At 41.6% G+C, this 11,842-nt stretch overlaps 2 protein-coding genes across 3 annotated transcripts; both read right to left on the bottom strand.

Annotated features, from left to right (window-relative positions):
- Positions 1-7,034: 7,034 nt before the first annotated feature.
- Positions 7,035-9,808, bottom strand: LOC108649882 (uncharacterized). Of its 2 annotated transcripts, none has more exons than XM_018098960.3 (4): positions 9,578-9,808; positions 9,287-9,515; positions 7,850-8,197; positions 7,035-7,791 (listed from the first exon to the last, which is right to left on the bottom strand). In XM_018098960.3, the coding sequence occupies exons 1-4, from the start codon at positions 9,695-9,697 to the stop codon at positions 7,571-7,573; spliced, it is 918 nt and encodes a 305-aa protein (XP_017954449.1). In that variant the 5' UTR covers positions 9,698-9,808; the 3' UTR covers positions 7,035-7,570. The 2 variants fall into 2 exon arrangements, with proteins under 2 accessions (XP_017954449.1, XP_017954450.1); XM_018098961.3 differs by having other exon boundaries at positions 7,850-7,927; positions 9,578-9,807.
- Positions 9,809-9,915: 107 nt separating this feature from the next.
- COX7AL2 (Cytochrome c oxidase subunit 7A-like 2) lies at positions 9,916-10,538 on the bottom strand. The gene is made up of 3 exons (XM_018098962.3): positions 10,388-10,538; positions 10,174-10,245; positions 9,916-10,117 (listed from the first exon to the last, which is right to left on the bottom strand). The coding sequence occupies exons 2-3, from the start codon at positions 10,216-10,218 to the stop codon at positions 9,974-9,976; spliced, it is 189 nt and encodes a 62-aa protein (XP_017954451.1). The 5' UTR covers positions 10,219-10,245; positions 10,388-10,538; the 3' UTR covers positions 9,916-9,973.
- Between the last annotated feature and the right edge of the window lie 1,304 nt (positions 10,539-11,842).

The raw sequence follows: 11,842 nt of genomic DNA, 5'->3' as shown, positions 1-11,842 counted from the left end.
CCATATACCTACATACCTATATACATACATACATACATACATACCTATACACCTTCTGCCGTATAGTATATGTACTCGATCGGATCAGTTACATGCTCTTTGGCTCTTATGAGTTGCCCACCCACACACACACACATACTGTCCTCTCTTTCGGCTATTAACTTTTGAGCTGGTTAGCAAGAGTTATAAATTGATTGAGGCATACAATATGTATATATTGTCGGCATATATGTATGTACATATATCTCACTGCTGATTATATAACTTCCTCAACAAACACTCCAGACTCGAGAGACCCAGTGCCAGACGTTAACCGAAAAGTGTTACAAACACTGCAAACACGCTACCGTCTAATGACGAAGCCAAAGCCAAAGCCAGACGAGGCTGGAAACCAGCCGAAACCGAAAACCAACACAGCAAAGCGACAGCAGCACCACTAGCAACACCAACAACAACATAAACAACATCAACACCAGCAGCGACACCCACTGCCTTACATTCATAATCTATTAAAAAAACAATGCCGAGAGGAGCCAAACAGCATCCGGATTTGTAATGCCAAAAAACAAGCAGGCAAAATAAAAAGTAGTAGAGTGGTTAAGCCTTAGAGGGACCGACTGGCAGATACCCAGCAATGTCGGCCAATGGTTATTTATCTTATGATCATTATTTAAACTCTTAAAGCTTAGATTTTTTAAATATTTTTTTTTTAGTTTAATTTGGAATTGTCATTAGCCTTAAGATTATCATTATTATTGGTATTATGTGAGTTCTGGTCATTGAAATTTTTATTTTTACTTTCTTTTTCATCATTGGTATTATTATAGCTATTCTCATTTTTATTGTAATGCCTATTATAATTTGTATTATTATGGTTACTTTAATAATTATATCTTTTGTCATTACCATTGCCATTATTCTTATCATTGTCATTGTCTTTCTCAGTTTAATTTTCTATAATCATTACATTAGTATACCTATATTATATTATATATATTATAGTTATATTATCACTAGTTATATTATCATTACATTAGTATTATTATAGTTATAGTCATTGCCATTGTTATTATCATTATTATTGCTATTAATATTGTAGTTCTCATCGTTATCAGTGGTATTATTATCATGCAGTAACTCAGAGTATGAGTGTCATCATCATCATTTTAATTCTCGTTCTCGTTCTCATTGTAATTATCATTAGTATTGACATAATTATTATGATCGTTTTTCTATTGCAACTACGATACAGTTACCCACTTCACGTAACTTCCAGCCAATATGCCCCATCTGAGCCATCCGCATTGGGTGCTCACAGGCAAAGAAAGAAAGAGGAGCAGAAGAATTCAGGTTTACAATGCGGTAATGCACAAGCGACTGAGCAAGCGCGCATTGAGCGGAGCCAGCTTTGGTTAACGGCGGCCAACCTGTCCGCGAGACTCGAGAGACGAGAAGCTGGGACCCAACAGTGGGTCGCGCATGCGCCATAAATGGGTGGGCAGAAGAAGACGAAGAAGAAGGTGATGGAAGCTGCAGCCAATGGAGAAGGCCAGGAGGAAGGGGAGGAAGCGGAGCGTGGGGTAGAGAAGCTGCTGATGCCGGCTACTGTGCCAGTGTTCCACATTTCGAATACGGAAATGTGACCAGGTCTTAGGCCGCGACTGAGGCTGCAACTGCGGCTGAGAGTCACCTGAGCTTTGGCTTGCCGACAGGTGGGGGTCCGGTTCAGTTTCTCACCAATCGAGCGAGCACCTCTCAGCCTCCCTCTCTCCCTCTCTTGCTCGCTCACTCTCTTGCTCTCCTTGTCTGCCTCTGCCCGACTCTGTTGAGCTGTTTCCTGCTTTGGCTTCGCATCTTTTGCGGTTCTCGCACAACTTTCACCTTTCACGTAATCTTTTGGTCAGAGGCTGCGCTTATTGTTGTTGCCGTTGCTATCGAGGATCGGCTTTTAGGCTAGCACTGTTTATGGTCCAGCATCTAGCGGTACATTGGCCGACTGCCTATTCCTATGTGATTGAAGCTGGCCAAATGATTGGCGCAAATTACATAGCCACATATATGTATGTGCATCCATGCAACCAGTTGAGCGGCTCGATCTCGGATTCGCCCCACAGAGAGGCGTCTATATTTATCCCAGAGCTGGCGCGGCACAGGTGAGTTCGCAAAGTGTGGGATTAACTGGCTATAATTGCCGGCTGTCATTATAAATAGGCTTGCAAGAGCTGCCTGCCAGCCAGATAAGAATAGACAGATAGCGCTATAATCTCATGGGAGGCATGGAGTGTAGAATCCTAATTGGAATTCCCAACTGGGAATCGTATGTAGTTGCATATCCACTACAGTTCATATTCATATAGCTGAATACAGCTCTATATAGAAGTTTCGCATATGTTATATTGATTATTCTGGGTATCTGCATTTTAAGACATGAATTTGTTTCCCACTCAACCTCTTCTTATCGTCTATATCTAGGTTTTCCATATCACCGTCCTTTTGGTTGCCTTTTGTTTTCTATTTCTCTTTCTCCACATCTGTTCTCTATCCTTAAATCTTTATATAACTCGCATAACCAAAAGCCTCAAGATGTATTAAATATTCTGAGTCAGAGAATTAAAGTGCTCAGCGAAGATATTAATATGTGGAACCCTTCTCACGCTTCCGCATTCCTCATGCCGCTCCCCATTCATATCCTCTCCTCTTCCGGATACCTTAGTCGCATTCCATCGACCTCCGGCGTATATCGAAAACTTGAGCTCATATCAAATGGCTGCAAAATGGTTTTTAGTCGAAAGATGCGGAAATAGTCTACGGCATGGATACGGAGGCAGAGATGGTAGTGGGCGTGAGTTAGGGAGTGGCATAAAATTAACTTTGCATGGAATTTAATTTACGTCCACGACGTTGATTTCCTGCCAAAGCAACCGGAGCCGGAGCCGGAGCCGGAGCTGGAGCCGGAGCTCAAGCTGAGGCTGAAGCTGAAGCAGCTTCCGTCATTTCCTCAATGCAAAGGTTTTTTTTTATATTTTGTTGTTGTTGCTGTTGGATGTCCCTGAATGCCTTTGCCGGCAGCTAAGAGCCCAGCTCGCTTCCTGCAGGATGTAAAGACGTCATCGTCAGAGTCCTGCCAGCCAGAGTCCTGCCACCATCTCTCTGTTGTGTACATTTCAACGTCGAAGTCAGTTGTTTACCCACTTTAATCAGCCCACACGACTGGGCTGGTCTGGGCTGGGTCGGGCTGGGTTGGGCTCGTCCAACTGAATGTTTGCCAGGCAGTTCAGTCACAAGAGAGTCCTGCGAGTCCTGCCTGCCTGCCTGCCTGCTTCCTTGCAAATGCTGCAGCTTCCGTTTCCGGGATATAATGTTCATATTTTCGAGGACATTTACAGGAAATAAAGTACGTCGCCCTCCTCCCACTCTGTCTGTGTGCTCTCTGTGGGGCATATAGCCTCGCACAGGACTTAACCCGGGCACCACCCGTCCGCCCACTGCCCAAACACTTCCCCCTTTGGGGCACAGAGCAGCAGTCACAACTTTTGCCGTGCTCGCATTTATGCCAGCCCAGCCACGGCCCGACCGTCAGTCAGCTACTACCTTGTGCCCTCTTCACATTGCCACGCCCTCCCTTTGGCTTTTCCGTGCTTCCGTAGCAGCCGTAGCAGCAGCAGCAGCAGCAGGATGCCCGGCTGCAGAGTACGTTTTGAATTTTGTCGCACTTCCTGTTACTTTTCGCTGTGGAAAGAATGGGCGAGAGGCACTAGAGATGCGCCCTAGTAGTTCAGCGCGGGAAACTAGTTCAGCACTGTTCAATTTATATTGAATGAAACTGGGTCTGAAAAATATTTGTCCAATACTTAAATTTAATTTAATCACTAGTGATTATAAGAATAATAATAAGAATTATAATTCATTGCCAAATTATGAATTTGTTCAAATGAACTAGAATTTATCAATTGTCTTGAAATCATTATGAAGTAACAGATTTTTAAGACTTTGATTTATTGCTATTTTTCTTACTTTTATTTTTATTCATGACATTTTATTTTATTTTGTTTCTAAAAATTGAGCTTCAATGAATAAAAAAAATTCCTTAAATAACCCAGATGAACAATGAAATAAGCTAGCAGACAGCTCAGCTCAATGTTTTGTTTCTATTTACATACATACATGCTGGACAATTTCACTCACACGTTAAATCCTCTCGGGACTTTTAATTAGTGATGCGCAATATTGAAAAGGGAAATTTGCTAGTTGTCTAGCAGAAAGTCCCTTGGCCTTTGAATGATTGTCCCAAATTGAACGCCTCACACTAGAAATGAATGATCAAATGAACGTATATCGAATGTTCGGTTCAACGATTGGCTCACGCGAACCAAATGTGAACTTGTTGGTGCAGCGCTTTTGAGCGAATTGCGCCCGCCTCCCATTTTTCACGTGGGCGCCGAGTCCTGAGTGCTCCCCGTCGGCAAGAGAGCTGCAGAGCTGCGTGCTCTTCCGCTTTTGCTCTGTCATCAGCAACGTAATTTCCGCTCTTTGTGTGTCTGCACGTGGGTGGCAAAAAAAGGGAAAAGGATTACGAGCTAAGGGAGCGACGCCAAAAAACGAATGCAAAAAAAAAAGCAAAAAGAAGAAGAAACAAAAGAGAAGCAAAGGCAACTGCTGCGATTGACCTGCACGCAAAGTTCATAAACATCAAGTGGCGGGCATATCAAATGGCCAATTGGTCAGTGGCCAGTGGCTAGTGGCTAGTGGCTACGGCAACAAGTGATCCGCGCCCAGTTGGCAGACAGGTATCAACAGCAAAACAACAACAACAACAATAACAACATTGTCCGGCTTGGCAGTTCATCAAATTCTCATGTGACCAAAGCCCAAAAGGTTCAATTCGTATGAAATTTGATATGCGCTTCACATATTTAATGACTTCTTTTCACATTTTACATAACACTCGATTCGATGAACTGACGACAGCCACGCCTCCGCCCACCCCCCACCAAAAGACCTCAGCACCAGCTCGAACTCCAACTCCAGCTCCAAGCCGCGCTGTTGCACCCAGTCACTTGCTGGATTCCAGGGCTTGGCTTCGGAAATTCCCATTCCCGATCATGGCGACCCTTTCCAGCCGTGTGCGTGTGTGTGTGTGTGTGTAATCCAGGCGCGTGATGGAACGCCGGACAATGGAAGTGCCACTGGAGTGGGTGTGCATCTGTGTGCGTGTGTGTGTATAGGTGTGCCTGTTGAGCGAACGACTGCATTTGTATGCAGCGTGGCGGATGCGCCGGGCAAAGCGTTTATTTCTTCATTTGACGCAAATGATGTTCGACACAAGCCTGGAATGCACTAAACCGCTAGCTAAGCATAAACCGGAGCCATGATCCCCCAATCCCAGCGCTGAAAACCCAAAACCAAAAACCCAAAGTCGAGTGTTGAAACTCGCAATCGAAACCGAGCTCAACTCCAGAGTTTTCTGACCGCAGCCGGCGAAGGGTAAGGAAAGGAAACGAAAGGGCGTACGCAGGCGGTGGCGGTGGCAATGCCAACAATAACAACAAGTGCCCAAATACACTGCACAAAAAATACTACCCAAATATGACATTGATGATCCGAAGCCAGACAATTGCATTTTGTGAGTATACATTTACCGTTTTGTGATTATTTATTAATGTAAGAGAATTGAGATTGTTAAGAAGGTATCACAAAAAAAACTAGCTCATATTTTTAGCATCTATACAAATTTACGATACTTGAATATGCATTCTTTAAGAGCATTACAAGTGAGAATTCCGGATATATTGATTTTATGACAAACATTATAAAATATGAGTGTATATTTACATATCTATATATATTGAGAAGGGATAAACCATAATAACTAGAGAGTTCATGTGCAGTACGATAACTCCATTTGCTTATTTTCAATAGTTTTGGGGGATATTTCAATATGTTCCCCCTAATAATTACTAGATTAAAATATATAAGTTCGACTAGAATAGTTCGACTAAATATAATAGTTCGACTAGGCATGTTAATTAAAGCCATATACACGTACCTATAGAAAATCGTAATAGGGAATGCATTTTCCCTCACTCAAACGCAGCGACAACACAAATTTTTCTCTCAGTGCACGCTTCTTGTTATTTGAAACCCGGATTTAAACAGAACATGAAAAAGAAAGAACAACGAGTCACAAATTACTTTTACCGATCACAAAATCTACAACAACAACCAGAAAAGAAGAAGAAGAAGAAGAGCAATAAGAACAAGAAGACGAAGAAGAAGAGACATTGTCGAGGATGATGACAACTCCAAGTGAAGTGGACGCCAGCTGAATGCAAATGCACAAATTAAGCGACGCAACAAACAAATTTCCTATGTGGACAAAATGCACTTGCCCAAAGGTTGTACCGATGCCATGCCCGATTTATATATATATGTATATATATACGGACATGTGTACATGTTCGATATTCAATATCCCAAGCCAAACAAATTGTGAATGCTAAATGAAATTCTGCTTGGCGGTAAATGGACATTATTTTTATGTATCTACATATGCATATATATTGGAATTTTTTGAAAGGCCGCCAAGCCGGATGAACTTATTGTTTATGAACCTTTTTCCTTTGAATTGTTAAGCGGAAAAACCGAGTGGAAGGCGTTGACAGTCTTCAAAGTAAACTGAAAACATGGTTTGATAATGTCTTGAGATAAGTAGGTTGATATATTAAGATAAATAGATAGAATCTCCTAACTCCGATTATCGTTGACAGAGAACAAAAATTTATGGAATTGACACGATTTGTTAAGAAATCTTAAAATTTTCCTAATAGTAGTCATTGAAAAGCTCTAAGGCACAAATGAGTTTCATCAATTTAATATTTCTGAATTATTCAAACAAATTTAGAGTTAAAATTTTGCAATATCAATATCAATCTGTGCGTAATCAAAATAAAACAAATGTTTCTTTTATATAAAAATGTTTATATATTGCAACTATACCACAAAATCAATTAATTTATAGACGTAAACTTTGGATATCTTAAGAAATCTAAATGAATATTTTACCAATTTATTTTTATTTCATTTACATATATAAAAGATTTTATATATATATGTATATATATTGCTAATAGCTACAACAAAACGGATAAACAATTAATGAATTGAAATAGATTTCAGTAAAATCGAAGCTTGTCAATTGGGGAGAGGGAAAGCTGCTCAAGTGCTCGCAGTTGGCACCGTCAAGGCCTAAGCTAATCAACTACACTACGCTACAAGTTAGGTATATGCACACACATACATATACACGCATGTGCATATATATGCAATGTGACTGCAAATATATATATGTATGTATATTATCTGCTCTAGCAATTAATTGTAACACTAAGTTCTCAGACACACTGCCTAACTCTTATACAAAGACTGGAAGCTTATAAAAATCTTATAAAAATGTCATTTCAACACAAAGAGAATTTATGTACACCAGTGTGGGTAGGTGGGCGCTGCACACCTCTCAGAGCAGCAGCAGGAGGCGATCAAAGAGCGTGCCGGTGGGCACCTTGTCCAACTCTCAGAGACCCGTGTGACTCGTCTGCAGCTGCTCAATGGAAATGGACAGCTGCTCCAGGCGCTGCATCAGCTGCAGCATATTCTCCTGCGCTCGGCTCGTGTTGAACTCCTTGCCGTGCTCCAGCGAGTCCTCCTCGGCGGCAGCCAACTCGAAATGCAATTTAGCCAGGCTCTCCTGTTGCTCGCGTATTTTGGTCATTTGATCCATGGTGCAGCCAGAGCCTAGATAAAAGACATTCGGATTAGCCTATATCTATACCAATCTATATAAAATAGTTACCAAATGCCTTTAGCTTGCCGGAGTGAAAGTCATCCAGCAGGCCAAGCAGCGCTCGCTCCATATGCTTCACATCGGGCACTTCGGAGACAAAGGAATGATGTTTTATTGGACGATCGTCGAACTTGTCGCTGTGAATGCTTGGGTCGGCCATTGGAATATGCAACTGCTGCAAGGGCGGCGGCAGCGGCTTTGTCGAGCTATTGTTGTTGTTGTTTACTTTAGAGCTATCATTGTTGTTGTTGTTGTTAGTTGTGGGTGCATCTGGCGTTAGCCACTCGCTGCTGACCAGCGTAATGCTATTCAAACTATGCTGACTGCTGCTGTGCGTAGGCTCTAGAGGATTTCCATCTGCGTTTCGCATTTCAAATAGGTCACAAATAAAATAAAAATCATGAAAATACAAAAAGAAAATCAAAACAAATCAAAAACAGATTAAATAAAATGATAAATAAACAAATAATACAAACTATAAGGTATACAATTCAAAATAAAGATCAAATAATACATATATATAAGTAATATCAACTAAGCCTACAATTAAGCAAAAACTTTACATAAATGTAAAACTTTGTAAGCATCAGCTTTCACATTGACAATAAGCTGCCTAAATTTATATACTATGTCTATTATCAAGCTAAAAAGTCAATATCTAAGGTATAGAGTCAATGTCCTATGGTATATAAAATTTACAGTACAGTATAGAGAGTCTGTATCTATAGTACATAGTATTTACTTTATACATAGTATATATATAGAGTGTATATATGTATATATAATCTGAACAGGTCACATCATATCACATACATACAACAGTAACTTATACCATAAGTTCTGTAATTAATTTCTTTTTTTTACTTATTCATATGAGCTCAAATGGCAATAAGAACTTTAACTACTCTTTACATTAACTCTGATTCCAAGCATAGCCTCTCATACATTATCGTTAACTTACACTAAACAGACTCTAACTTATTGAATTTCCTTCAGCTTTCCAGGTTTATACAATTTATAAACACAAAAGAAACAAAGATTAAATTACGCAAATTCTCTAAAATAAAATAGCAACTGCCTACTCCAAGCACAAAAAACCAAATGCCAGACGACAAATCCCACGGAATGTGCTGACCCCTCAGCTCCCACTTTACCCTGTCGAAAGAGGGAGTCACTAGGCAAATGGCTCGTAATTTAAATTATTGAAATTATAACAGCTTGTCGAAATGTGCCTCCCTCTGAATTTGATGGGGTGTCTAAGGACGCCCGTGTGTGAAAGAGTAGTGAGCCCAACATATGGCCCCAGAAGTGCGTCACAAGGTCATAGCCGTTGCCGTTGCCGCTGCCGTCGCCGCCAACAAACGGTTCAATTCCTTGAGAATTTCCACAGCGACTGGAAGTTTAGAGACAAAACTGAAGCATGCTTCTATACACCTATCAGCTTACCCTTAAGCAGCTTGCGCGGACGCGTCTTGAACTCAAAACGCTCTTCATTGGCCGTGCCGCTGTTTGGGGCATGTGGGCGTGGCCGGCGCTCATTGACGTACTGCAGCGTAGTCTTGGCAGAAGGCTGTCCCTGCTGTTGTCCTTGGCCCTTCTCTGATATAGTGCGTTCGATGGAGCACGAGGCCGAATTGCGGCTACGTGTTGTGTCGCCACTCGAAAGACCTTTAAGCTGCGTAAACCATAAAGAAATCGTAAATTTTATCAATTGCAAATTGGGCGTGTGCCATTTACATTGATCTTTGGCACGGTGACGGGCGTTGCAGGTGTTTGCGCTGATTTCGCTTCCTCCTCGGTTTCTACATCGTTGGGCACCAGCTTTTGGCGCTCCACAACCTCATCATTGGGCTCCATTTCTCTACTTATTTATATTTTTCTAACACGGTTCCACAAAGCAAAACTAAATGTATTTTTGTCTTTGTGTGTGTTTAACCATTCACAATCGAGCGTTCACAATCAGCTGATTATGATTTAGAGTGGCCATAAATGACGAATTATCTAAATCAACGCTGTAGGCTGGCTGCACAGGGTGTTTGTGAGATCAATTTGGCGCGAAGTTTAAATAAATTAAGTTTATTTCTATATTTTTATTGCTTGAACTGCTTGTTTATATACATATAATGTAAACACTTATGCCTTTTTCTTGCTGAAACCCATTGTGTAGATCATGTGAGCAATGCTTATTAAGCCCACGCCGCACAGAGCTGCCGTAATGCCAAATAGAGCCTTATCGGCGGGTCCGCCCTTAAGGAACACAGGCAGATCATTGACAGCCTGCAAGAAATGTTATTAACTAAAGAAGATACTTAAATTTGATGTGTGTAGCTTGCCTGAAAAGTCTTCATTTTGCCAGCCAAACCTTCGGGTAACGCCATTATTTCTGAAGAGTATTATGTAATTTGCTGAAAACCCAATAAGAATAATAATATAAGAAAGAAAGTAGAAGGAAAACTAATTTTCAAAATTATTAAATCAATTATAATTACTATTAAATATATTTAAAATATTATTATTATTATTTTATATGTTAATCAAAGAACTCACTTTTCGACTTTTTCAACTCAGCAACAATTCTCAATGTTGCGAATGTAACTGTTAAAAATAGAAAATAAATTCACATATGTTGGTGCAGCTGTTAATAAGGGAATTGCAATTGCCAAAGTGCCAGCGTTGCCAGCTGCAAGCATTTTCCAATTCAAAAATAAATATCCAATCAGACTGAGAGAGACAGAGAGAATGAGACAGTCACACACAGCAATCGTGACTCGCAATGGCTGCAATTCAAATTAAGCGGCTCGCGGAACGACCGAGGGACGTTGTGAACGACCATTTTTCGATTTGTACGGTTCCGTTCGCGCTATTTTGGCTTTTTGTGAATTTTTCAACAGGCGCGCAGCGAAAGCTGGCAGGCGAACAGTGTTCTCTGCACAGCATTTTCAAAGAGCGCGTGCGAGCGCACAAGCATGTGTCGCAACAAAAACTAAACACAGCCGTTGTCTCGCTTGCACGCGCACAGCCGCCAGCGCCAAAAGCACTCCGAAGCATTTCAGTGGCGCGGCCGCCTCCCGGCGATTCTGGCAGCCTGGTGGGGATTACAATAATTCTACACCGAATGAGTTGTGCAATTTTTTGCGTCGTCGTGTGTGCACACTCAATTTTGTAGACCCAACGAAGTGGGCAGCCGAATTCAACGAGCATTGCAAGCTAACGGAAAAAATGGCGAGCCGATTCGAGTTGGGAATTAAATAAATATTGTTTACAAAATTCGAAATGGAACGGGCTTTTGTGGAACAACGAAATATGTAGGAAAGAAATATTGAAACAAAGCAGAAAAAGCTAAAGCTGTTTAAGCTCTCGCCGAAATAAACGCTTACGCTGCTGGCTCGAATGCCGGCGGATCGCAGCGTCTCGCCCCGCCACGCCCCCCACGGGCTGTCCACCCGTCAGCTGTTTTCTAAATAATACACACAGAAAAGATATCGCCCTGCTAAAGCCTTTGCTGATTTTTAGCTCCCAGTACAAGAACTTTCAAAATCTGTAGCTTCCAAACAAAATTAACTTGCCAAAGTTGCGAAAAGCGATGACGACGCTGACGGCAGCCGCGGCGCCGGCAGCGCTGTCGACTGCAACTTTGGTTTTCCGAAACTTGAAAAAAGTTAAATCTGCCAAGTTCACCTCCGCCGAGTGCTTTTATTATTGCTGTCGCAGCCGCTGCTGCCGCCGCTCATGTGCTGTGCGCGATTCTTCTTTAAGCACACAAACACACACACACGCTCAGAAAGAATATGCATGCTCTTCACAGTCTGCCTCTTCAGTGCCTTCGTTCCGCCACCCGCTCTCTGTCCATATTCTGCTCTCTTTCTCTTTCCTGCTCGTGCTCTACCTCTGGCGTTCCAAAAAGTTCAAGCTTATTTTAAGTTCTAAACTTAAACTTGTTTCGTAAGCTGCTCGAGTTACATGCGCACACACATACCTACATACATACATGCTCATGCATAT

This window comes from Drosophila navojoa, chromosome 3 (assembly GCF_054131105.1).
Source record: "Drosophila navojoa isolate 15081-1374.11 chromosome 3, UAZ_NAV_1.0, whole genome shotgun sequence".
Taxonomy (NCBI): domain Eukaryota; kingdom Metazoa; phylum Arthropoda; class Insecta; order Diptera; family Drosophilidae; genus Drosophila; species Drosophila navojoa.
The sequence above is the reverse complement of the archived record's forward strand: the minus strand, read 5'-3'. Positions and strand labels throughout refer to the sequence as shown.